General features: G+C 45.4%; 1 protein-coding gene across 1 annotated transcript in view; it reads left to right on the top strand.

The window, feature by feature from the left end:
* The window catches only part of CYSLTR1 (cysteinyl leukotriene receptor 1), a 31,407-nt gene extending 6,044 nt beyond the window's left edge, over nucleotides 1-25,363 (top strand). Inside the window, exon 2 of the mRNA XM_027840234.1 lies at nucleotides 23,049-25,363. Coding sequence (XP_027696035.1) covers nucleotides 23,076-24,095 — 1,020 coding nt within the window. The 5' untranslated portion in view covers nucleotides 23,049-23,075 and the 3' untranslated portion in view covers nucleotides 24,096-25,363. The remainder of the gene's footprint in view (nucleotides 1-23,048) is intronic.
* The last annotated feature ends 2,457 nt before the right edge of the window (nucleotides 25,364-27,820 follow it).

Raw genomic sequence — 27,820 nt, 5'->3', positions numbered from 1 at the left:
AGTGTGTTTAGAGGATGCTTCCTGTCTCTAAAGTTGTAGTGATTCAAGCTTCAGAGTCACCAGAGAAAAGTGGGTTTTATCACAGAGTATATACAATGTGAATTTTGGAAAGGGCTTCATCCATAGCTAAGGAAATTCTGCTTCAAAGAGGGGGAAAAGATTTGTCCCAGGCACACGAGTGCCTCCTAGACCCTGGGCCTTCCCACCGTTCCACTCACCAGGTAGGATTTCTTGGCTTCAAAGAAATATGGTTTGCCTCCTCTCCTTACTTTCAAGGACTGCCTTCTTGCTCCTTGACTTTTTCACTTAAAATTACTGAATGAGTTGTCCTAAGCCCACATCCTCAAGGCAACAAGGTCTTCTGTATCAGAAGACTTGAGTTCACATACCAGCTCTGCCACACGATAGCTTTGTGATCTTAGGTAAGTCTCTTAACCTTTCAGTCTCACTTTCCTCATTTGTAAAACGAAGGGACTAGAGCAAATGTCCAGTGATGCAGGCTAGTTAAATCGGCCCAGTTTACTCGGAGGAAGAGAGGAGAAATGGAGATAGTTAGAAACTGCTAACTATCCATGGGCACAGCCTATGAGTCCAAAGGAATGCTGACCACTCTGTTATTTTATTAACCTTATCTGACACACGCCAGATTGGAGCTTTGTTCCCTATGTCTACCTCGGCATAAAACCCTACGGCCCCTGAGATCTGTGGGCCATTTGAGTGAACGAGTTATCATTCCCTAGATAGAGGCAACCTTCTGAGCGCAGTGACGTGGGTAACCTTATTTCCGCAGGCCAGACAAAGGAGGGGGGCCAACAGATGCAGTGAGGTAGACCACAGATATAACCGGGTCTTCTTGCCTCCTCCTTGTGGTTTGTAGATCACTACAATAAGCCCTATAGTCAGGGCAACTTGGGCGTGTGAGACTTTGTCTCTGTTCCCTGAAATTCTACCCCTGCCCAGAACAAGCTCCTGGCGGCTCTGATCTGGCCCTCTGACGGCAAAGGCAGGAGCAGGAGATTGGTGAAGACGTGCTGGCCTTCAGCACCTTTCCATCTCGTGGTCTATCTAGCCTAATTACCCCATTGCTCTCTCTGTAAAATGGGACAATAATCAGATAATCAGTCTTGCAGAGCTGTGCAGCATGGAGGATGTCAGGCATCCCAAGGTCCAGGGGGCAGATAAGTGACTCTTTTTAAAGTATTCTCAAAGGTTGTATTTGCTGTTTCCTTTGCCAGCAGTTCAGGAGGAAGGGAAAGAAAGAGTGGCAGGACGGCAGTGGCCCTGGCTAGCCCTTTCTGAATCGATCAGAAGTTGGTGAAGTGCCATATGAAATTATTTCATTGTATCCTCACAACAACCCTATGAGGTCAGTGCTGTTATTAGCCCCATTTTTCAAATAAGGAAACTGAGGCTCACAGAGCTTAAGTGATCTGCCTGGAGTCATGTGGCAAGGAAGTATCTGAGGTGGAATTTGAATTCAGGCCTTTCTGACTCTAGTCCTCTTCCCTTATCCCTTTTTCCAGAAAAGGAAACATGAACTGAGACTGTCATCTTTGAGAGCTCTGAAGTATGTATATCTCTTTTTAAAGTTTCAGATCCATTTCATATGACTCTGATGTTTCAGAGGTAGAAGAGACCATAGAGCTTATCTAATCCAACCCCAGCCCCACCCCTTTTACAGAGGAGGAAACTTGATTAATGACAGAGAAGTGAAATGACTTGCCCAAGATCATCCTGCAGGTCTCTTGCCTCCACATCCAGCATTCTGGCCAGTCTCTGTTTACCACACCCTTAGGATGATGCCATTTGGAGTTGGGAGGGACTTTGGCAAATTTCAGAGCAAGTCTCTGAGTCTATATTTAAGTATCTACTATAGGCCAAGCACTGAGCTAGGCTTGTGCCTGTGTGGCGATTGACCTTTGACACTTGAACTGAAATGGGGCTGGCTGCTGGTAGCTGCAATTGGAACTCTGAGCCCCCAGCACCACCTGCTTGGGTTGAAGGCAGGTTCTACCTTGCACCTCTCCTGAGGCTAGACGCTTAGACAAATTCCAGACCGAAACATTTCAAAGGTAGGTGGGCATCCATCGTGGGCCCTCAAAGCTCTCTTGCTCATGGAAAGTTACCAAGAGGTTAGCAAAAAGGTCAGTTCCAACCAGAACGTTCAGACTGGGGCATGGATGGCTGTTCAGGGTGGCAGAATGTTTATGATGCCAGTGACTGAGAGGCGTTCTGTGTGACAAATCAATTAAATCAACATTGGAAGCACTAGACGGCCTCATGCTCTAGGGATAGGGGTTGGACCTGTGATTCCACTAATACACAGCACCCCCTGGTCAGGAAACTCCCACTACCAATGCCAGCCAGCTTCTTCTCTGCAACTTAGTCTTAGAAATTTTCCTAGAGCATTGCGAGGTTCAGTGACTTGTCCAAGGTCACACAGCCACCGTGTGTCACAGGCTAGATTGGACCCCAGTGTTCTGGGCTTTCAGGTAAGCTCTTCATCCACCATGCCCCTGATCTTACACCTAGTGCTTTGAATCCAAAACCAACCTGCTTTCTGCTGTAGAAATGAATGAAAAAGCAAGTGATGCTTACTATGTGTCAGGTACTGTGTTAAGTACTGGTGATATAGATAGATATAAGAGAGAAACAGAGACATCCCGTGTCCTCAAGGAGCTTACATCCTAATAAGGAAGAACCCATAGAGGAGAATAATAACCAGGGAGGGAAAGCAAATGGAGACATGGTCCAGGTAGATGACTAAATGGGAATGAATGTAGACCTGAAGCATGATTTAGTGCCCAGGGCCAGTCAGGGGATGTAGTGGGCTATATGAGCTAGTTGGAGTGACCAGTCAACTTGGTTGGGGCCCTAGGACAGGAGCTCCAAAAAGGACTAGATTAATTTCCCTAGGAACTAGAGCATAGATTCAGGAAGACCTGCATATGGAGGTGCATGGTTTGTGTCTGGTGTGGAGGGTGTTGGTCCAGATAAGAAAGAGCAGCTTATCACCATGAACGGGAAGATGATGGGCAGTCAAATGGGATGTGAAGCTGAAACATACATGGTGCCGTGCTGAAGCACGCCTTTCCTCACCACCAAGCTGTGGCCGCAGATCCAGAAACAGCCATCAGTCTCACCCAGGATCTGCTATCAGACAATCACATCCTAGGCCTGTGGATTTTGTACAGGCCCCAGTAGCCTGCACCTACCATTGTCTTTGCCATGATCTCTCCAGCTTATGCTCTTCCTTTCTAAACCCAGGACTCTGTCTCCTCTGCTCTTTTCCTTCTAGGTATAATTCTCCAGTGTCTTCTAAATATCCAAGACACCTAATCCTCTCCAGGACATCTCCTTAGTCTTTTTTTTTTTAATGTTTTAAACTATTTGCAGAATTCTGTATAACTCCACCCTCCTATAGATGTCAATCAATCCAAAAGCATTTACCAAGTACTAAATGTGGCTGGAAAAGGGCATAGATACCCCCAAGGAGCCCCCATTCTAAAGGAGGAGATGATATACTAATAGCTACATGCCTGTGAGGCTTAGACAGTACAAGTGGGAGATCATTTCTGAGGGTGGGTATATGGGGGCGGGGGAGGAGGGAGGGAAGAGGGACCTGGAAAGGCCTCTTGCAGAAAGTGGGATTTGAGCTGAATATTGAAGGAAGCCAGAAAGCAGAGGTGAGGAGGGGGAGCGCAATCTGGGCTTAGGGGACAGCCAAGCCAGTACCCAGCTCACAGGGGCCCTTCAATCTCTGTTAAATGAAGGAATAAAATCATTTATCCCTCCAGGGGTGGGGAACCCTCGGTCTTTTGTGGCCCTCTAGATCCTTAAGTGCAAATCCAAATTTTAAAGAACAAATCAAAAGGATTTAGGGTTAGGGTTAGAGTCTATAAAATTTAGATTCAGTCAAAAGGCCCCACTTGAGGATCTAGAAGGCCACACGCGGCCTCAAGGCCACGGGTTCCCCACCCCTGCCTTAGACGAAGCTTTCTTACCCGTTTGGGGTCATGGACCCCATTTCTTTGTGCAGGCTGGTGAAACTTGCCGAGTAGCTATACCCCAGCAGCTCTGTAGACAGGAAGACCTCCAGCTAGCAGCAGGTCTAATAACTCTAATGATTTCAAAGTAGTGGTGAACGTGAGCTCTCTTTCAAGATATCTACAGCAATTTTAATGGGATATGAAAGTATCTATGATTTCTACTGGTGAATTTCAGGGGGTCGGTGAAAGAAAATAACATCTTTGTTTTCACTGACCTACTACTGATTCTACTGTGGTTGTTGCTTACATTTCATCATTGAAAGAAATGCTAAATTTTAATTAGAGGTAATGGAAATGAAGATTGCTTTCCCTCACCAAGTTCATCGACTCCCTGAAATCTACCCACATAAAGAACCTCTGCTTTAAGCTTGTCTTTCTGCACTGACTCCTACCCCCTTGCCTTCTTCTCCACGTTCAGGCTGTTTTCTTACTTAGTGAAAACTCACAGCTTACAGAGCATTTCATGTTGAGTTTCAAATGACACCAGGTCATCCGTATGGAAATGTACAACAGGAAATGACGAGTCTGGAGCTCAGCAGATGTAAATTTGGAACTGCAGATGTTGATTTGGAGAAGCAGCTACATAGAGACTGTCGTTAAAGCCAGGATAGGAGAAAAGATGTCCAAGGGAGTGTGGAGAAAGAAAAGTTGAGGGCTAAGAACTGAATCTCTGGGTTGCATAAAACTCACGGGAGCAACAATCGCAGCCAACCTTTTGCAAAATCTCGGTCGTGGGTCTTAAGGCAGGCCAAGAGAAAGTGTCTAGATGGGAGGCAGCATGTTAGAAATCGTAATATGCCTTTGTATGATGAATGGATGAATTAATGAAAATCTATTAAGGTCTATGTGCCAAACACGGTGCTAAGTGCTGGGGACACAAATAAAAAAACCCAAAGACAGTTCTTGCCTTCTAGGAGCTTAAATTCTTGGGAGGCCCATTTGGTTACTGGAATGGTGAATGAGGTCATTGAGGAGTAAGTAGATTGGCACATTCCACCTAGGAACAATGGCAGAGTTAATTCAGAGTCTACCCTTCCATCCCTGAAGAGAGGGGTGGTCAAGGCCATTGGCCAGGAGGCTATGGAGGAAGTGAGGCCTCAGACGGGGGAGTGAAAGGAAGCATAATGAGAGCTTTCTTGAAATTGTCCTGCTTTCCAATTTGCAAAGTGTTTTCCTCCCAGTGACTCTGTGAGGGCTGGTAGAGTCAGGATTACTAGCTCCTGTTTTTATAGATATGGCAGCTAATAGGGCTCAGAGGTGGAAAGTGGAAAGAACACTAGACCAGGAGGCAGAAGGCAGGGGTTCTAGTCCCAGCTGTGCCATTAACCACCATACTACCTGACTTGGGCAAAGTCGCTTCTCCTTGGGCCTGTTTCCCCATCTTAACCAAAGGGTGGGTATTCTCTCGGGGAAAGGGACCATGTTGAACTTGGTGGCAACTAAGATTACTTCCAGCCCTAAAATACTTGGCTTCAGTGCAAACCTCCCCTCATTCAGTGTTCTGCCACCATCCTCATTAACCATGGGTCAACCAACAGCATTGATTGTGAATGGCCACAGAGTACCCTCCTAGCCATTGTAGGGAAGAGACGAGTTGGGGGGGGGGGGGGGGGGCAGCTATGAAAGAGGGGAAAAAAAAGAAGAAATTTTCAAGCTAGAAAAAACATAGTCCAACCTCCTTGTCTTATAGATAAAGGAATCTGACACTTTTCCAATGTCACAAAGCTAGAGGATGACAGAAATGGGAGTTGAACTCAGGTCCTCTGACCCCCTAGCCCAAGACACCCTCCCTCAAGAAGCTTAAGGCTTAGATGCAGCTGTTGACTTTAGTTTGACCCAGTTGGAATCATAGTCCACTATCAGATTGATTGATTGATTTAGCTTGAGTGGGAAATGAGTAAGAAAGGATGCCATCTTTGGGCCTCTGGTAATTGCTCGATCTCCTGGATTACAGTCAAAGACTATATGAGAATGATCTCGAATCTCGTTGGCTGGGATGCTTCTTCTGCCAACACAGATCACACTGAGAGGTTAAGGAAATTGCCGAGAATCACACAGCTAGTGTCGTAGGCAGAACTTGAACCCAGGTTTCCCTGGCTCCAAATCTAGCATTCTGTCCACCATACCATGCTGCCTGGAATACACTGAGATCATAATCGCTCACCTGTTTCTATAGGACTTTACACCCATGATCTCATTTGAACGTCACAGTCCTGGAGAAACTGGCAGAGAATGGACTATTATGTCCATCTTAAGGAAACTAAAGCTCAAACCAGTTAAGCATTTTGTGCAGAGTCACAAATGAGTGGTAGGGCTAGGACTCAAACCCCAGTATTTTGGCTTCAAGCCCATTCTGCTTTTCACACCTCCACAGTGCCTCTTCGAGGTTCAAAGGTCAGTCATGGAAACAACAATGGCAACAGAAGAAGAGGAAGAAGAAAAGACAGTCATATCAAAAGCACTGCAAATCTCTTTACATGATTTGTTCAATGCGGCACACTAGCTCATACCAAATTAATTATCTTAATGGGCTTTAAATAAAACCACCTATGTCCAAATGATGTTCACTGTAGCAAAGGGCCTTGAACTGGAGGAGTCCACCAAAGTTACCTGCTAGCTGTTCCTCAGCACACCATCTCTAGCTTGCATGCATTCATACAAGGCATCGCCCAGGCCAGGCATGCCCTCCTTCCTCCTCTCCACCTCATAGAGTTCTTTTCTTCCTTCGAGGCCCAACTCAGTTGACACATCCTCCATGAAACCTTTCCTGCTGACCCCAGTTAGTGATGACGTCTCTCTCTAAGTCTACCTTATCTCTACTCGTATCTATACATGTCATATCCTCCCCATAGAATGTCAGTAACTTGAAGGCAGAGCCTGTCTGGTCCCTCCTTGTCTTTTTGGCCCCAAGGCCCTAGCATAGGGCCTTGCACATAAGAAGCATTTAATAAACATTTTTGACTTGGTTTCTCCAGTTATTAGTTACTTATTAGCCCTTTATTTGAGCAGGCCTTGGGCCGTTCATAGACCCAGAGCTGGAATGGATATTAGAGGTTCATTCAAAACACCGTATTCCTGTGCCCTGATTCCATGCTCACCAAGCAGCCTCCTGGGCCTGTGGTATGACTGGCCCCTATGGAGCACAGAAATGTTAATATCTGCCTTGAAGTTTCTCCCTACCATTATCCCTCCCATCATTATAATAAACCATAAATCTCATCGTAGGATTGTATTTGAGGCGAGGAGACCCTGGAGTTGAAGTGTTTTTCAGCCTACTTTTGAAAAAGGTTAACTATATACTAATTTCAAAAGTCCTAGTGGGATTGTCCTGCCTCTGGCCTCTCTGCTTGGTGAGTATGGAATCAGGGCAAAGCAGTTGGGGCCTCCAACTCCAGCCTGCCAAGATGCCTAAGGGCTGAGTCAGCTGGTCAGGGCATCCTCTCCCTAACGTGGTACCAGGGACATACTGACCCTTCTGTTTCTCTAACCCCTTTATTTTACACATGAGGAAACTGAGGCCCAGAAAGCTCAAGTAACTTACCCAAGGTCATCTAGGTGGGGAGTGGCAGGTCCCGTGGCTCTAAACCTTGGGCTTTTTCCAATTGGGGCACCCCCATGTCTTGGCTCTCAAAAGGCTATTACATTTTTTAAGAGCAGAGAAAAAAAACTGGCCTCCAAATAAACTCAATGTTCGCCCTTCTCGATTTAATTTTTTTCACTAATTCCTCATAGCTTAAAAAACATAGTTCAGTGTATATTTTTCACTCATCTCCTTGTTCTTGGTCAGAAATATCCCCTTGTGTCAATATTGGCTCTTTCAGACAGACCTTTTGACTCCTTGAACCAACTGATACCCCCTAAACTGGTGAGGCCCTTTTTTTTCCACCAGAAGAGGGTGTGTTTCATTTGCTTTTCTCCACCAGAGGATCAGCAGTAATGTCGGCTCCCCAAATTTAGACTCATTGGTTACAGATGAATATTTTGAGAAATGTTCAAAAGATACTTTCTCATCCAATCTTGTGGGATCAAAACTCCAAAGTCAAAGTGACTTTTTCTAAGAGAGTGCTAAATCCAAGGGTAGAGAGACTGCTCAGCTCACCCTCTGTGGTCCCTCAACAAAAGCTGCCCTTTCCCCTACATTGGGTTCTTTGGACTGGCTGAGAGCCCTGAGGCAGGACAATTCCACTTGGGGCTTTTAAGGGAATCTAAAATTTAGTGTGTACAATACTTTAAAAGAAGAAGACTGAAAAGTACCCCAGGCTCCAGGATTTCAGTGGCTCAAACAGAATCCCACAGTACGATGTGCAGTTTATTGTCATGATGAGAGGGATGATGGAACAGAGGAGCCTAGGGGGAGAGATGTTAATGTTTCTGGGCTCTAGGGCCCAGAGGCCGGAAGTCAGGACAAGGCAGTTTGGGTCCCTTGAGTGAATTCCTATTCTCTCTACCCTCCCAGGCTGTCTAGGGGTCCAGAGTTACCTGGGCAGGGCACCTTGCCCCTAGGATGGCTCTAGAGACCCACTGACTTTCTTTTTCTCTAAGCTCCTCCTGCCAACACTCTAAGCTGCCCCTTTAGCTCTTTTGAAGCAACTGCCGGTGTGCATAAACTAATTTATCATTATAACAGCAATGACTACTCACGTTTCTCTAGCACTTTAAGGGGGCTCTCCAAGGTCTACTGTGGCTTCTCCTCATCTCCCAAACTCACTAACTAGGCTGATGCTCCACCATTAATGAAATGCTTGCTGCAGTAAGGCTGACCCATTAGAGGACACCTTATCTGAAGGACATAGACCAAGAAGTATGGAGTGAATGCCTACCAGAAGCCACAGGAGCCAATCAGATAACAGATGTTAAAGCCGAGCCAAGCAGATAAGCATGGTACAGTCGGACAACAGGAGTCGGGAGATGGGGAACAAAGGAGACAGAAGAGCCGGAGATGACATTTGGGCTGCTAGCCTTGGATACTAGATTAACAGCTGCCAGAAGTGAGGAAGCTCCAATTTATAAAGCCAAAAGAAATCAACTCAAGGAAGAAAAGAAAGCAGTGAGTTTGAAATCTCAGCGTGGGGGATCCCCTTCAGTGATGCAGACCACAACCTTCTTCTCCTGTGTGATTCTTGTCTAAGACCTCCCACAAATCCTCCATGTGGGGGGGGGGGAAGAGTCATCACGTTTGAGCTTGGTCTTGTTTATCCCTCACTCTCCTAACTGTCTCACTTCCTTTTTCTCTCTAATGACATCTTTCACACCTCGTCTTGGTGACTTTCTTTGTTGGTGATGTGTTACAACCTGCTCATGCCTGTACTTCTCCATTGTCCTCTGAGTGACTTGTAGATGCATTACTCATAGCCTTTAAGCATCATTGGAAGAATACTGATCTTAAAAGAAAGATGATTCTTTGCTTCAGAGGCCAGATTGGGGGTCGCCAAAACCACTGTCATTTCCCAAAGGTAGTCTAGCCTGCTCAACAACTCAACAACTCTTCCTGCTCAATTCTGGGCCTAGCTTATTCCAAGATATATGTATTAACTAAACGTATGGGTTGTCCGACCAACTTCACCCACAGCTGTTATTCCTAAGTAGATACTTAGGTCAAGCTCTTTTGAGTGATTCTGAGTTTATCCCCACAAATGAGATCATTTTTGTAGAGCACTTAGCACGTGCCTGGCACATAGTAGGTGCTATATAAATGCTTATTCCCTTCCCTCCCTCCCCCCCCCACTTCTTGCATTTAGATTTGATATAATCGACACAAGAATCTCCTCCAATAAGGTGTCTCCCTTGCAAATGTAAAAATCATACAAAATCACTTGAAATATAAAACAAAAGAGATGACTTTTTCATTGACTGGACTCTGATTATTAATATCATGCGAGGCAGGAAAAAGAGAGATGTGTGCTAGGCAAAGCTATTTGCTACTATTGTGAAGTGTGTTCAGCAAATAATCCAAATGGAATAGGGATTCCCTTTAGATATTAATAGCTCACACTAGCTTCAAGTTTATGAGCAATTTATACACTATATACACCTCCTCTCACTTGATTCTCCAGTAGTCCTGTGAAGGAGGTACTACCATCCCCATTTTACAAGTAAGGAAACTGAGGCCAAGACATTAAGTGACTTTCCCAAAATCACATAACCAAGTACCATCTCACTTGGTGATCTTGTCAGCTCCTGTGTGTTCACTTATCTCTATGCAGAGGTGATTCCCAAATATGGTCCTCATCTCTCCCCTCACCTCCAGTTCTGCATACCCAACTGCCTTTTGGATCTAAAACTATGTGTCTCGGCACTTCAAATTCAACGTGTCCAAAACAGAACTTGTTATCTTTTTGCCAAAACCTTCCCCTACTCTAAACTTCCCTATTACTGTTGAGAGCACCACCATCTTCACTATCCTGAAGGATTGAAAACCCAGGGTTTCCCAATTTCAACTCCAGCATTCTATCCATGATGCTAAATCATTATAAATGTCTGACTCTTATTTTGGGAAATTCAGCCTAAAGCTAGGCCCTACTAGGCTTTCAGCAGCCTGTACGAGTCTGCAGTTAGAACCTGAGCTCTGTAAAGAAGTAATCTGATTCAACTGTCACTTGCTTACCTAAGAGAAAAGCAGCTTGGGGCAGAATTTAACCTCACTGCCTACCGTAATGGGCCTCAACATTTTTCCATCCCTGAATTACTTCTGGCCAAAGACCTTACAGACCAGAATCTATTCTACCTGCTCCACCCTTGCCAAGGCAAAGGTGATATCGACCTACACTCCCAGAGTTCATGGGAAGACCTTAAGCAAGTCCTATAAACTTTCTGTGCCTCAGTCTTGTCATCTATAAAATGAAGGTATTGAACTTGATGACTTCTAAGGTCTAAATCCCTAATCATATCATTCCTTGTTTATGAAACTTCAGAAAGTCGATTCATTCAGAAGCAAAAGGTATAGGCCTTCATAAACAGTAGCACTAAAGCCCTGTGTCCTTTAGGTCAGTTGGAAACACACATAGACCACCAAGTCAGCCTGAAGCAAGCTTTAGTGAAATCTAATAAAGTGATTCCTACCCTATGGAACTGTGGCAAGTCCATACCGAAAGTTCAATATAGTGGAAATTGGGTCTTCATCTGCTTAGAATGCCAGTGGGTTCTCAGGGACTCGAGAAGACTGACTGTTGAATGTGGGCTGAGAACAGATCAACAATCCAAAGAGAGCATCCTCTGAACCAAGGACACGACTGAAAGTGGAGCCAGGGGGCCTCAAGCCATCCCCAGTTGGGGGATGTTTTTAAACCACAGGCACGATGTTTTTAAGACTGGGTTCATGGGGCAGCTAGGTGACGCAGTGGATAGAGCACCGGCCCTGGATTCAGGAGGACCTGAGTTCAAATCCGACCTCAGACACATAACACTATCTGTGTACTATGGGGCACTGCAGCATTTACTGAGTGCCAGCTGAAGCTGGTTTCTTTAATGATCTCTTAATTGCCATATCTAATGGCCTCTTAGCAATCCTCATGCTTCCTGACATTTCTGGGTAGCCGTGACACTGCTCTTTCGTGGTTCAATGTGGCTAACTGCTCTTCTTCAATCTCCTTTATCGGTTCTTCATCTATGTCATGTCCGCTAACTGTGGGTGTCCTTTAAGGCTCTGTCCTGGGCCCTTGTCTCCTTTCTGGACCATCTCACTTGGTGATCTTGTAGCTCCCGTGTGTTCACTTATCTCTATGCAGAGGTGATTCCCAAATGTAGTCCTCATCTCTCCCCTCACCTCCAGTTCTGCATACCCAACTGCTTCTTGGATCTAGAAGTATGTGTCTCGGGGCAGCTAGGTGGCACAGTGGATAGAGCTCTGGCCTTGGAGTCAAAAGAACCTGAGTTCAAATCTGGCCTCAGACACTTGGCATCTACTAGCTGTGTGACCCTGGGCAAGTCACTTAACCCCAATCGCCTCACCAAAAAAAAAAAAAGCAAAAAAGTAAAAGTATGTGTCTCATAGACACTTCAAACTCAACGTGTCCAAAACAGAACTCATTATCTTTCTGACAAAACCTTCCCTTCTTCTAAACTTCCCTATTACTGTTAAGAGCACTGCCATCTTCACTATCCTGAAGGTTCACAACTTTGAGGTCATCCTTGACTCCTCTGTCTCATTCGTCCCACATATCCGATTTGTTCCCAGATCTTGTCCCACCTCTTATATACATCTCCTCTCCACTCATATAGTTACTACTCTATTTAGGCCCTTGTCACCTCTTACCTGAACTATTGGAATAGCCATCTTACTGGTTTCCCTGCCTCAATTCTCTCCCTACTCCAAAACATCCTTCAGTCTACTGTCAAAATTATTTTCCTAAAGTGCAAGTCTGCCCACGTCATCCCCTCCCCAACTCAACAAGCTCCAATTGCTCCATTTCCTCCAGGATCAGATATAAACTTTTCTGCTCAGCACATAAAACCCTTTAAAACCTAACTCCTAACTACTTTTCCAGTCTTCTCACCCCTCCATGTGCTCTAGGATCAAGCCATAATGGCCTTCTTACTTTTCCTTGACGAAGACACTTCATCTCCTGACTCCACTCCTTTTTGGGTTCCCAAAACCTGGAATGCTCTACCTCCACACCTCTGTCTCCTGGCTTCCTGTGAGACTCAGCTCAAATCCTACCTTCTGCAGGAGACCCTTCCCAGCCCCCAGTCACTATGCTCCAAATAAGGACTCAATTGTTTTATTGATTTCTAGACTTCAGAGAGTGATGGAGAAAATGATAATGATAGAGATTCAACTTAAAAGAGCATCCTGCATACCATTTTTTCAGAGAGCTGGTCGTTAAACATTTACCGGCACACCACTGAAACACCAAGCTATCTAAGATCTGTTGATTTAGGGTAACAGACACATATATATGAACTTGTGAGACAACAGTCCAAGAAGCCCATCTCCATCCAATTGCGCTGGGATGTGGCTGCTAAAGGTCAAAGAGCAGAAGAAACAAGAGTGAGAAAGAAAATCAAAAGAAGGAAAATCTGAGCCATCAGAAGCCTTCCTGCTGCCTCAGCCAATGATGAGCCCCCCAGGCCTTCTCAAGCCTTTGTTCTCTGTCTTCTCTGCCTTGGCAGTCCCTTCAAGTTTCCCAGCTCCAGCTCCCACCCTCATGCTGAAAATCCTGGTCCCTGTCCCCAGTCCTGGTTTCTTTTCTGCCATTCATCCTTGCCTTGTTATCTGTCTCCTGGAGGGCCCACCAGCTCCTCGCGCTCAACACAACAGGAAGTCAAACTCATTATTTTCCCCCACCAAACCTCCTCCTCCTCACCTCTTCCTATTAATAGCTTAACAATCCTCCCAGTCCCCTGAGTCCAAAGCTTCAACCTCACGCCCTACCTGCAAGTCACTGAGTCCTATCGTTTCTATTTAGAGAAAAATCTAAGGGCCCTTCCAGCGCTGGATCTTTAACCCGACGATTTTGTATACCTTCCCCCTTTCTGCATTCCATCTGCCAGTAGCCTAGTTATCTAGCTCAGGCCTTTCTTTATGGCCTGTCACCTAAACTATTACAGCAGCCTCCTTCCTGGTCTTTCCTCTCAGTCCAGTCTGCTCTACCCTCAGCTGACAAATTGATCTTCCTAACGTGCAGTTCTTATTATCTCACTCTGTTCAACATCCTTCAATAGCTCCCCATTTCGTAATGAAATCTAAACTTTTTTTCCGGTGTTCATGACTTTTCACAGATTGGCTGCAACACGATTTTACAAGGCAATCTTTTAGTGCTCATCTTCAGTTGGGGGGTTGCTTGCTGTTTTCCTAAATATGCCCATTTACTTTTTTCCACCACTACGGCTTTGCTCACGGCTGCTCTTTCCACTTGGAATGTCCTTGCAGCTCACCCCAAATCTGCCTTTCCAATTCCTAGCCACCCTTCAAGGCCTGTCTCCAATGCTACCTCCTCCAGGAAGCTTTCCATGATTTCTTGAATTGAAAGTCATTTCTACCTTCTTTGAATTACTAGACCAAATTTTGCCTCACTTAACTAGTTCTTAACAACATGAGACTAGACCCCAGGTCACCAATCTGGGGGTTCAAGATGTTTTCCACTAGCACGGAGGCTGCTTCTGTGAACTGTTGAATTCTTGTCCTTTTGAACTTCAAAAATAGAAAGTGATGGAAAAAAATAACTAAACACTTTGGACAGTTAAAGGAGATTTATTAGTGTACTGATAGAACAGGTCCAAGGACCGAAGGTTATGTGCACACATGGCCAAACATCTGGATGGAAACTCAAACAACCAATTGCCCAAAAGTCATTGTCCTCAGAATGTTTTCCAATCAACATTTTCAGTTTCCTCCTGGTGATGGGAAAATGGAAGGGGGTGTAGGGGGAGAGTAATGGGACAAGAATCCTATCAGGGAACCCTAAATATGGTAGTGACTCTTTGATCTCGGCATCACCCCCCCCCACGTCTGTATTTAGGCCTGCCAAGCTCTCATGACCTCCCCCAGAGGAGTCTAAGCAAACTCACTTCCTCTTGAATTGTATGATTTTGGATTAAGTTGCCTTGGCTGTTGAGCCGGCCCACAAGCTCTGGACCACAGACAGAGCATAACTGAGACAGTGGGCAAAGAAGGGATCCCTCGACTTTGTAGGACGAAATTTGTTTTTAGCCTTGCAAAGCCCTCTACAATCATCTTTTTCACACTGTCTTGCTACCTGATGGAAAATGGATTCCCAGAGGCTGCTTGGAATCTAGTGGAAAGAGTCCTGGTGTGGAAGAAAGGAGAGCTGGGTCCAAGTCCCAGCACCAACATTTAAGTAGCTGGGTGACCTTGGGTAAGCCTCCTAACTGCTCTGACCCCCAGCTCCCTCATCTGTAATAATGCAGGTACTCCTTAACTCACAGAAGTGTTGGGAGGAAAGTGCTTTGTAAACCTTAGGGAATGGGGAGCTCTTAGTAATCTTATTTCTTTACCTTTGACAATCTGTGGTTGTACTTCTCCATTAAAAACAGATTTAAGAGGCTTGCCAGTGAAGGCCAGGAGGCCCTCAGTAGCATGTCGGCCTTCAAGCTTCTCTATTTGCAGCCAAATTCCCAAATGAAGTTATAGTGATGAAGAAACATCTGAGCCCAAAGAGAAGCAACCCATTGTGGAAGAGAAAGCTTTGTTTCTGGAGCCAGGAGGCCAGGCTCTGCCCCTTCCTAGAGGAACATCAGCTGTGCCCCCTAACCCAAATACTTCCTTCCCCGGTAGCTGGTACCAAAAGGGCGTTCATCTGCCAATATATTCTATGTTCTGACCTCGAGGCTGAAACCCCACAAAGAGGAATTTATGGCTCAGTGAGTTGAGACAGTGTTTTTCCCTTGACCTGGTTACACAATGTCTTTCCCAGAACATCCCCCTACCACCAAGTCCTTTCCAAAGCAAACAGGCCAGAGCAGTGGTCCTTTCCCATTTGGTTGTGGGCCATACACTTGAGGTTGGTTTCAGTTTTGCACTTTGCACGGGTGACCATGGGAACATTAGAAAGTAACCCACCTTGTAGAGATGTATAGTTTCTCAAGTTTGCAGAGTACCTAGAGAACCCCTTCTCCCAACTCCCTTGTTTTCGAGATGAGAGAACTGATCACGTAGTAAGGGCTTAAATGAATACTCTTCCAGTGATTGCTTGTCAAGAGCTCGACTGAGATTGCAGCCCAAGCTGGCTGCCTCCCAGGCCCCAGACCCTTCCATGACAGCCTCTGCTTCAGCTTTCTCGTCTTCCTTGGCTCCTAATTCCATTCCATTTAAAATTACTTACTTCAAAATTCCCCAAATGTTTGTTCCTTCTCCTTTTTTTCCACTACAGTGCTAGGAGATAGGTTTTTAGAGAGAGGCTGGGGGGGGGGGGCGATGCGCAGCAGAGGAGGAAGCTAGGATAATATTGTCCGGCTCACTGTAAATCTCAGCTTCCTCATATATAGAATAGGGACAATTATTCCTGTACCAGCCACCTCCAGAGTCTGCAATTGACAGAATCATAGATCTAAAGCTGAGAGAGACCTGAAAGGTTACTGAGTCCCACCAATATATATAAAATGAACTCGGAAGCCCTAACCCTGTGTCTGTGATCAAAAATGTGAGCTGTTTTTATTATTATTCCTGAGAAAGAAGGCTTTGCCTAGTCTATAAAGAGACAGACAGTGTGGTGTGGTAGCTAGAGGGCAGATCCGGAAATCAGGAAGCCTTGGCCTCGGGTACATCCTATTTGTGTGACCCTGGCCAAGTCACTTACCCTCTCAGTGCCCTAGGCAGTTCTCTAGGACTGTAAGCTGATCACACGGGTAGCCATGCAGCCATGTTAAGAACTGTCCCAAGATAATCACAAGGTCAGACTCCTGGGACAAAGCCAAAAGCAGGTGATTATTTACTCATTTTCTCTAGTGTCTATCCTCCAGAGAGCTGAAAACTTCAGGCCCTTAAAAAGTTGAGCAGAAGGCAAACAATCAGGAAGGTATCCTAAAGTACGCTGGGATACCAGGGCTCTCCAGGCCCTAACCAAACTATAGACCTTAGGCAAGTCACCTCATGGGAATGGGGGTGGGGACTGGACTGAGACCTATGAGTAGACCCAGGTTCAAATCCTACCTCCCACACTAACTAATGGGGTGACCACGGGGGCAAGCAATTTGTCATTTAACCTTTCCGAGTTTCAGTTCTCCTATCTGTACGATGAGAATTATCTCTGTAGCTATAATAACAAGAGCAACCTGACAGTGTTATTGTAGTGCTCAGTGTTGGTAGCCAATGAATCTTAGGCTTCAGAGCTGGAAAGGACCTTAGTGATCATCTAGGAAGTAGATTCTGATCCCTTTGTTTTTTAGAGGAAACTGAGGCCCCAAGATGACATAGCTAAGAAGGGACCCAGATGGGCACCAAACCTGTCTCCTGGCACCAAATCCAGGCTGCCACAAAAAAAGATCTGAGAGTTATGATGGTCTGCAAGACCCATATGCATCACAGAGTGTCAGAGTTGAAAGGGCCTTAAGGAACCCTCTAGCATCGTACAACTCATTCTAGAAAAAGAATCCTTCCTCCAGTGTACCCAGCAAATGGCCATCCACATGCCACTTGAAGAACCCAAATGAGGGGAACCCACTGCCCTTCCTAGACAATCCATTCTACTTTGGGACAGCTCTGATTATTAGGAGGTTGGTTTGGTTTTGTTAACATAACACCAAGCCTAAATCTGCCGCTCTACACTGTCCCTCTGCTGGGCCTCGTTCTGCCCTCCAGGGCCAAACAACAAGACTGAGTCTTCTATCATATGATAGAGACCTTGCAGTACTGCAAGATAGCTCATGTCATGAAGATCTTTCTGCATACTTAACACTCCCAGGTTGATTCAGCAAATCCCCAGATGTAATGGACTTGAGGCCCTTCACCCCACCCTGGTTGCCTTCCCAGAGCAGAAGATCCACTGTTCCAGATGTGCTCTGACCAGGACAGAGAAGAGGATGTCTATGGCCTCCTGATTCCTCTCTTATTATAATCCAAGATTTCCACAGCTGGAGTATTGTTTTAAGAAAGATTTTGATAAGCTGAAGAACATCTTGGACAACCAGGAGAGTGCCGGGCCTTACGTTCACATCATATGAGGACTGACTGAAGGCAGAGAGAATATTTAGCCTGGAAAAAGGAAGTCTAGAAGGGACATGATCTCCGTCTTCAAATATCGTAGGGACCTGCATGGGGAAGAAGGGTTAGTTAGATTTGCTCTGCTTGGCCCCCTCCAAGGTGGGGGCAGAGAGGCCTTTCGAGCTGGCCCCAGAGTGCAATGGGTTCCAGACTCTTCTGGGAGCTCTGGATTGAGTAATTAGGCTCCTCCTTTATCCACTTCCCTAACGAGTGTTTTGGCTGCCTCTCGCTCAAAGTTCTGTGCAATTTAAAAAGATATTGGAACAGGATCTCCCCAAGGCTTTTCAAACGATCAGTAAGACTGTCTAATTCTGTGTAATTATAGAACGCCTTTGCATTGAGGGTCTTCAAGCAGAAAAGTAGCATGGGGGGAAACCCACCTCAATAGCGCCATCTAGTGAGGAAAAGCCTAGTGAGGAAACAGGGGGCTTTTGCTGTGGGGGCCTTGAATAGTCAGCTTTCTAGCTGCTATGCAAATGATGAGGGTGAGTGGCACCAGAATATCGGAGAATGGCTAATCCTCCTGAAGTTTCCCATCCTACCATAGCAGCAAGAGGGCAAACATGTCAGGGAGCTGGGAAACAACCAGGAACCAGCGGCTGGAGCTGGGGAAAGGCAGCACCAGTCCCTGCTTCTCTTTAAGGTTGAAATGTATTTCTGTATGTGTATACTTTCAGCTTATCCTTGCCACCAAAATCTGCTGGCAAGCTTTGCGATCCCCATTTTAGAGAAGAGAATCTTAGAAATGTTAAGTGACTTGGCCAGGGTCATTCAGCTAGTCAGTGTGTCCAGGGCAGGATTCACACTCGGGTTTCTCCTGATGCCAAGGCCGGGGCTCTCTTTACTACACTATTTTGCCCAGGAGGCATCTCAAATATTTTTCCCTGATGATTCCTTCCCAATTCTTTGTCTTATACTAGTGACTTTGAGAGATCATTTATACGTAAAAGTAAAGTCCGTGGGAGAGCTGACTGAACTGAATTTCAGGCAGCAAATTAGGACCCTAATTTTTGCCCTAACGGTTGCAGGGGGTGTGACCAGGATGTCTGTCTGGTCAAGGCCAATAATGTTAAAGGTCAAGGTCTCTCCTTCTGGCATTGAACTTTATGGACTATATAAACATTCCCATCGACATCACATTTGAGCCTCTCTTCCAGCCTGGAAGTGGTCTTTCTTGATCTAGAGAGAACACTGAGCCAGCCCATTGAGACTCATGGCTGATCTTATGCCTGAGCCAGACTCGGAGATGCCTCTACAAGCCAGAGTAGACAAAGCTGAGCCCCAGACAGCAGTGGCTGCAGGTAGTGCTGGGGGTCCTGAACAACACTGAGTTCCTAAAATAAGGGCCCTTTGTAGTGCTACAGACTTCCAGTACCGACCAGTGTTTAGAGTCCAGAGAAACTCGACCCCTCATCCTCCAGTGAGCCCCCCACCTTCTCAGGAACCTCTCTGGTGACCTAGTCTTGTCCATAGAAGCACAGTATTAACAGAGGGCCCGGTCCTTCTGTACTATGGCCTTCCATACCATGGCACTGTCTCTTGCTGCTCGGCTCCTGCTCAAGCTTCATCCCCTCTTCGTGGCCCAGGAGCTCCCTTTCTTCTCTCCAGTGGGTTTAGTACCAGAATCCTCCCATGCTCCACTCCTGCCTTCCATTCCTGCCATCTCTTTGACCTCTGAGGAGCTTGAGTCTGTGTCTCTGAGTCCCCAAACTCAGCTCTCCCAGAGGCTCCCAAGGCCAGGTTCAGGCAGATTCAGTCAATACCCTCAATGTCTGCGGGCCTGGGGAGAAGCATAATCACAACCCATAGAGGAGGCATCTTTGATATCAGAATAATCTCCAATGTGGGGCAAATGGGAATGTTTACACCTTCTTTCTATAGGATGAGAGCTTCAATACCAGACCGATGGTATAGCTTTGTACCCCAAAACTTGCTGGCCTTCACCAGGTAGCCTGCTTTAGAGGGAGAAGGAATCAATCTTAGAAATCACCTGATCCAATGCCATTACTTTACCACTGAGAAAACTAAGACCCAGTGACTTGCTTGAAGTAGCATAGCTAATAATAAACAGACACAATTTGCAATTCTGTGTAGGTTTTAGCTGTTCCCATTCTGCTGGTGTCCTTCTTCCACCCTCACCCTTTCCACCTCAACTCTCTACCAGCCCTGGAAGAAGGCAGACTTGGATTCAAATCCTGACCTTACCATTTGGGCCATGTGTGGTCTTGGACAAGTCACATTATCTCTCTAGGCAAACCTTAGATTCCTTAACTGGAAAATGAGGGGATGGACTAGTGATAGATCACATGGATACAGCTAACTGTCATGCCAGCCTGATAGAGTGGTAGAGGGGCAAAGCAGCTAACCTGACGGAGCTTTGTTAAGCTGCAGAGAAGTGCAGAGTTGTAGAGAAACAGGAAAGGGAATTATGGGACCAGCTGGTAGAACAAAGGCAGCCCCCAGGTATCTGAGAACTACCATGTGCCACCTGAGTCCGGTTATGCTCTGAGAAACAGGCTGTTCCGAAGTGGGATGAGATGGGGAGAGCCGGGAACAAATGGGCATAGGGCAGCTCCTGCCTCATCCTGGGTACTGGGAGGCTTGGACAACTCCAGGAAGACAATCGCCACAGCCACAGAAATCCTCTCAGTCACTGGCTCTGTGTGTGTGTGTGTGTGTGTGTGTGTGTGTGTGTGTGTGTGTGTGTGTGTGTGTGTGCGTGTGCGCGCGCGTGCGCACGTGCGCACGCAGCTTAAAGCTAAGAGGAACTGAGTTCAAATCCTGATTGCTACCTGATAGCCAAGTGACCTTAGACTTGGTTTCTCTGGACTGCAGTTATCTCGTTATCAAATGGAGGAAGGTTACACTAGGAAGGCTACAAGGTCCCTTCCATTTCTAACATTCTGCCTGCCCTGAGTGGGCTCTCTGGGTAATCCATTCAGACAGTGGACTATCTCCCATTTGCTCTGGGAACTTGGGTTAATAACCTGATGTCCACCAGGGGGCGCATTGTCAATGCTGAATGCTGGCTTTCCCTGAGGATGAGGCATGGAGGAAGACCTCTGCAGAAGGGGGAAGAAACCATAGTGTTCTTGTTCTCTCTTTCTGCTTCTCTCCCCTTCTCTCCCCTTCTCTCCCCTTCTCTCCCCTTCTCTCCCCTTCTCTCCCCTTCTCTCCCCTTCTGCAACGTGGGGACCATTTTCTGTGGGAGGTTACTTTCCAGTCAAGTCTATCTCCTTCCTCACCACCCTGTACTTCCCACTAAAAATGGATGATCTGAAATAATTTCCTAAAAAGCTTTAATTGGGGGAAAGGGGGTGGGGGGAAACCTTGTCAGTTGGATTGATTCTGAGGGCAGGAAGTGTGTGGAAGGTTAAAGGCAGCAGCGACCTTTGTGCTGCTGATTGAATCCAACCCCCTCATTTTACAGCTGAGGAAAGTGGAGCCCAGTGAAGGCCGGTGACCTGCCCAATGGCACACAGTTAATAAGTGACAGTGTCAAGATTTGAACCCAGACCCTCTGATTCCAAGTCTAGCAATACCACAGTCTCCCTACTCCCCTCATTTTAAGGTGAGAAGACTGAGGCCCAGAGATGGAAAGTGATTTACCTTACTTTATATTCTCATTCTCTGTCACTCTCACTCTCCCTGTCTCTCTCTCTCTTTACCCCTCCCCTCATTCCTTTCTTCCTTCTTTTCTTTCCCTCTCTCTATTCCTTTCTCTCTGTCTCTTTCCCTCTTCCCCCTCTTTCTTCCTCTTCCCTTCTATCTCTCCCCCTCTCAGTGTGTGTATCTTCATTAAACAGTTAATGTTAAATCGTCTTTTTGCCTAAAGCTGCCTCTATTCCCAGATTCTAATCTAATACCAGTTTGCTTTTTGGAGCCTCTATGGGATTCTTAAGAATAATCTTTACTTCCTCTACCTAAGATTAGTTGTTTCCCCTCGTTCTGCCTTCCCACCTAATTGGTGATAATAAGGAAGTTGAGTATTTATTAAAATGTTTGGGTGTTGCACCTCTCCCAGCCTGTGTGGGGTCTCATGGGGTATATGCATAATTATTGAATAAGAATGTCTTCATTCAGCAAATTCAGCCTCTACTGGGAGCAAAACCCTGAGCTAGGCCCTGGGATATGAAGGAGGCTCCAAAGAAGAAGATGTGGGCCCTGCCTCCTTGCTGCATGACATACAGAGAGTATGAGAGGCGACATTAGTGCCAAGGATGATCATCCAAGGTAGAATGTGGTAGGTGCAGTAAGAAAAGGAGAAAGGAAGGCCAGCAGGAGTTGGGAGGGGGAGGAGGATCCTTTTTGGCCAGGCCCATTAGGGCAAACAGCATGGCCAGGATGTCATTTATCCTTGAAGATGGGTGAAATATTGATAGGCAGAGATGAGGGCAAGGGGAATCCTAGCAGAGAAAAGCATGAGCAAAAACACTGAGGTAGGCTAGGGCTCAGGAGGCAGAATGTGGAAGGCCTTCGATGCCCCCCTGCCTGAAGATTTGGAATTTGGGGGAGTATGGGGGTAGAAAGATTCAAGGCTGTGGTTTGGGTTTTCTTTTGGGAATGGGGGGAAGCAGCATAATCTGAGTTTTGTATTAGGAAAATTAGCCTGGCAGCATATTGGTATGGCTTGGAGGAGAGGGCTGGTAGAGGCCAGGAGACTGGTCAGGAGGCATGAGGACTTAACTAGGATGGAAACAGTGGGAAGGGAAAAGAAAGGGAGATTGACCAGGAAGGTGGCCAGATCCAAAAGACTGAGCAACGTGTTGCACATGGAAGGCTAGGGAGAGGAAGATGTCCAAAAAGACACCACAGTGTGTCTCCTGGGAATCCATGAACAAAGAGAGGGAAGTCAGAAGGAAGAGCCCGGGTCAAAGGGACAATGGTGAATTTCAGTTTGGGATGTTTGCAGTTGGAAATGCGGGTGAGACATCCAGGTGGAGATATTCAGTGGATTGTGGGGAATGCCTTTCTCTGTTTTCCATTTTAAAATCAGGGAGTTTAATCTTTAACATATATGTGCCTCTCTCAGAAAGAAAAGCAAACCTACCAGACAAACACTGACTTTAGCTTTCTCCTCTGTCAAATGAAGGTTGGGCTAGTTGACCTCAAAGGTCCTTCCAGCTCTCATCTTCTGTGATTCTAAATTAAGCTCCTTTTTCCTTGCATGTGTCCCTTGCTTGATTTTTTCCCTGTGAGTGAAGTATCCCTTGGTCGGAAAAAAGACTCCCTATCCTGGCTTTAACATGATACATGATGAAGCTATGAAGTGGAACATGAGAACTTCCTGTAATTGCTAGCCTCATAAAAATGGACATGATGGTTTCATCTTTATATGCTAGGTGCCAAGCGGACATTCCCAGAGAACCATGGACGGTGTAGGAAATATGACAAGACCTGGGGACAACGTCAGCTGCCTCTCCACTATCGATGACTTCCGCAACCAAGTATACTCCACTGTGTACTCGATGGTGTCTGTAGTTGGCTTCTTCGGCAATGGCTTCGTGCTCTATGTCCTCATCAGGACATACCATGAGAAATCGGCCTTCCAAGTATACATGGTGAACCTCGCTGTGGCCGACCTGCTCTGTGTGTGTACGCTGCCTTTTCGGGTGGTTTATTACGTTCACCGAGGCATCTGGTACTTAGGGGACTTCTTGTGTCGCCTCACTACCTATGCTTTGTATGTCAACCTCTACTGTAGCATCTTCTTTATGACGGCCATGAGCTTTTTCCGTTGTGTAGCCATAGTATTCCCAGTCCAAAACATCAACCTTGTGACCCAGAAAAAAGCCAGGGTTGTGAGTGCGGCCATTTGGATTTTTGTTATCCTGGCCAGCTCACCCTTTTTTCTGACGAGCAAAACCTATAAAGACGGGAATAACACAAAGTGCTTTGAGCCCCCACAGGACCCAAAGAGCAAGAAAACGGTGATGACTTTGCATTATGTCTCATTATTTTTTGGCTTTATCATTCCATTTGTTACCATAATTGTCTGTTACACTATGATCATCTTGACCTTATTAAAGAATTCAATGAAGAAAAATCTGCCAAGCCGTAAGAAGGCTGTAGGAATGATCGTTGTCGTAACAGCCGCCTTCCTGATCAGTTTCATGCCTTATCACATTCAACGCACGATCCACCTTCACTTTTTGAATAACGAAAATGAAACCTGTGAGTCTGTCCTTGCCATGCAGAAGTCGGTGGTCATAACCTTGTCTCTGGCAGCATCAAATTGTTGCTTTGACCCACTCCTCTATTTCTTTTCAGGGGGTAACTTCAGGCAGAGGCTGTCCACATTTAGAAAGCATTCCCTGTCTAGCATGACCTATGCACCCAAGAAGAAGACCTCCTTCCAAGAAAAGGTGGATGAATTATGCAAAGAATAGGGTCACCCCCAAAGTAGAAATCTGTCTTATGTTAATGAGAGGAGCTAGCCAAATAATTACTTGCTGTAACTACATAGATAGATAGATAGATAGATAGATAGATAGATAGATAGATAGATAGATAGATGTATATATCACAAAATGTAAACAGCCCACATCTGGATATTTGCGCCTCCAAAATTTGCTTAATTTCTCCATCCATGTTGTCATGGATCCTAATGACTCCTGAGGTGGCAAAATTAAGTTCACCGCCAAAAACTAAATTCTGTATAGGATTGTTACTGTTTGTGCCCACACTTTACAAATGAATGTTAGCCCTAAAAGGCATAATAAACAATTCTTCAAATGATGGCCTTGCATAGGGTAGTGACTGGGCCTTCAGTATCTTAGGCTGGCACTTAACACTTAGCTACCACCCCAATATTCACCTTTGCATGAAGCCCATCAGATAATGACAGCAGAAAGAACTTCCTGAACTTTTTTACAGTGGAAAGGGCACTGCCAAGAGTCGTTGAGTGCAGAGAGTGCCCAAAGGGAGAGTGTCCAAAGAGGGGATGTACAAGGGCCAGAGTCGTGTAAGACACAGCAATGGCTCTTCTCATCATGTGGCCCCTTGAAGGGAGACAATTGAAGCCTGAGGGAAATCTCTTTAGTCAAAGGCCAAATCTCTTTTGGTCAAAGTGTCTCTCTCTCCCCCTCCCCCTCCCTCTCTTTCCCTCCCTCCCCCCTCCCCCTCTCTCTCCTTCTCTCTCCCTCCCTCCACAATGGAATGTTAGTGAGGGTTTTGTTTGCAAAGTATAAGGCCATCCATAGGCCCTCTTCAAGGGGCCAAGCAGTTAGTAACCCTTGGGTGGCCAGGGGAAAGTCAAACTGATTTGCTGAGGAATAGGTTATGTGATAGCTATATCACATGTATATGCTGTATATGCCTATTACTGGGATTAAAATTTAATACAAGAAATTTCAAAAGAAAATTTTAAAAATCTTTTCATTCATTTTGTTTTTAATTGTATATATTTATGTATATAAATATATATGCCAGTGTGTATGTACATTTGAGAAAGAGTATGTTCCATTAAATGCATTTGAGTGAAAATTCACTATAAGCTATATTATTGTTTTCTAGATTTTCCTTTTTTAGTGGCATGTTGACAGGAATATTAAGGAAATGTTTACATTGGTTTTTATGTTACAGTAAAAGCTTTGTACTTTAAAAAAAAAAAGCATTTGGTCATGTCTGAAATATATAACCCTCATGGGTAAACTCATGCTAAAGTGTTGTCTGTTCATTGTGCTTCCAAAAAAAATTCCTGCTGGGTGGCCCTTCCTGAGAAATGAAGTGATAACAGTGGGAAAGGTTATGAAAGAAGCTCTAACTGAACACATTGGATACATTTTATTTCAATCTCCTTTCCAATGGTATAATACCCTGAAAAGTCCACCAGACAAGCTCTGGGGTTCCTTCCAACTCTGACATTCAAGGCACTAAGGTTTCTTCCTCCCCTGATTCTCTGTGGCTTAAGTCCCCTCCCAGCTCAGGCATTGCCTGTTCTAAGGTTCCTCTTAAAGCTGATATTCTATATTTTAGGGTATTCTGACTCTGGCATTCTAGTGTCTCTTCCAGGTTTGACATTATTTGTTATAAAGTTCATCCCAGCTCTGATGTTCTGTCCTGAGATCCCTTCCAGCTGATATTCTATATTCTAGGGTCCTTGCCACCCTGATATTCTATGTGCCAAGGTTCCTGCCCACTCTGATAATCTCTGTTCTATGTTTCCTCCCAGCTCTGGCATTTTGTTTCTAACGTTCCATCTAGCTCTGATTTTCTCTGTCCTAAGATCTCTTTCAGCTTTAATATTCTATGTACTAGGGTCACCTCTGGCTTTGACATTTTCTGAGATTCTTCTTTTCTAGTTCCCTGCCACCCTGATAGTCTGTGTCCTAAGGTGCCATCCAGCTCTGACTGCCTATGTTCTAAAGGGCATCGACATTCGATGTCAAGCATGGGACCTTCTAGGTAGAGAAATGACCATAGCTGCCCCCAATTTGTCACTGCTTAGCATTAGTCAAGTATGAATTGTTTGCTCATGCCTTCAGCATACCATCAAGCCAACTACGGCATTTAGCAGAGTTGGGAGGGAGCTAGGAGGTCATCCAGTCCACCCACCTGGCCAGTCATCATATCCATGGATCCCCAGTGATAGTGCAGAAAATTGCTGACCAGTAAGGCTGGTTCCAGTAATCAAGAATTCACACATTTTATACATGGATTCCCGATTTTCAGAGAGACAGACTGTAATAGACTTCACATAAACATTGATTAGGCTGAATGGAGTATCCTCTTGCTGTGATGATCTAGGAAATCCTTCAGGATTTTCCAGGGTCTGAGGATTCACCCTTCTTGAAATCAAGTCTGTTACTCTGGTTAATAACTTTCATTTCTATGGTGCTTGAAGATCCACAATGTGCCTTTCCCCATAATGACTTTATGAGCTACGTAAGCTAAGTATTTTTACCCTCATTGTATAGAGGAGCAAAATGAGGTTCAGAGAAATAAATCACATGACTTGCCCTGAATCCCACCGTAGCTACCAGAAACCAAGATTCCAACGAAATCTTCTGGCTATAAGCCTAGTGGTCATTACACTATACCACACTGCCTAAAGGTATGGAAGAGCTGGTTAGAGAATGTGTATTGATGCCTAACAAGCCCAAAGAGCCTTCCATAATCTGGGGCCACCCAGACAATCCAACTTGTCTCACCACTACTCCCCAACAGAAACCCTCCACTCCAGTTTGGCTGTTCTCACCAACCATCACACACACACACACACACACACACACACACACACACACACACACACTTAGGCATGCATTCTTTTCATACCCTATGCTGTTCAGACCACATGTGATATACTCCCCCTTTGGAATGGAATGGAATAAGCAATTATTAAGTACCAATTGTGTGTGAGCCATTGTGCTGAGCCCTTATATTATCCTAGACAGAATATTATCTCATTTGATCCCTTTCCCAGCCTGTCCAAATACCTACCCTTCAAGGCCAAACCTAAGCCTTACCTCCTCCAAGAAGTCTTCTAGATTACGACCATGCCAGCCTAGGTTGAAGATTCCCTTCTTTCTGTATCTCTTTTACTTTGAGTCCCTAGCACAGGATTAGTACATAATTGTCCTATATTTCTTTTATGTACATTCCTTAACACCAACTGGTGCCCAGCAGAGTGCTGTGCTAGACACTGAGAATACAAATACAGAAATGAAACAGGGGATCAGAAAATAACTCAGGGACTGGGTGCTGTCTGAGCCGGAGGAGAGGAGGAAGTGCATTCCAGGCATGGGGGACCAGTTCAGAGGTTTCCAAGCTCCAGGAGGGTGATCACTTGGTTATGTTCTACAGTCCCTAAAACACTGCTGGGCATATACACATTGGATGATTGATTGGCTAAGAGAACACTAGATTCCAAAGAGTTTAATAATACCTGACAACCTGGCAGGCAAAAAGATTGACACACAGAAGAGTCTATTATATGATATCGATGATGACTCAGCTATATCCATTCATTTATTGAATGCCAACTATGTGCAGGACTCCCTGCTAGTCACTGAGTGGGGAAAGAAAAATGAAAAAGACATTATCCTTGCCCACAAGGAGCTTATAACAAATCTCCAACTGAATATAACCCAAAGTAAGGGGAATAAGCATTTTA

The sequence above is a fragment of the Vombatus ursinus genome, unplaced genomic scaffold, assembly GCF_900497805.2.
Source record: "Vombatus ursinus unplaced genomic scaffold, bare-nosed wombat genome assembly UNPS02004691.1, whole genome shotgun sequence".
Classification (NCBI taxonomy): domain Eukaryota; kingdom Metazoa; phylum Chordata; class Mammalia; order Diprotodontia; family Vombatidae; genus Vombatus; species Vombatus ursinus.
Note: the sequence above shows the minus strand (reverse complement) of the source record. Positions and strands in the feature narration are given on the sequence as shown.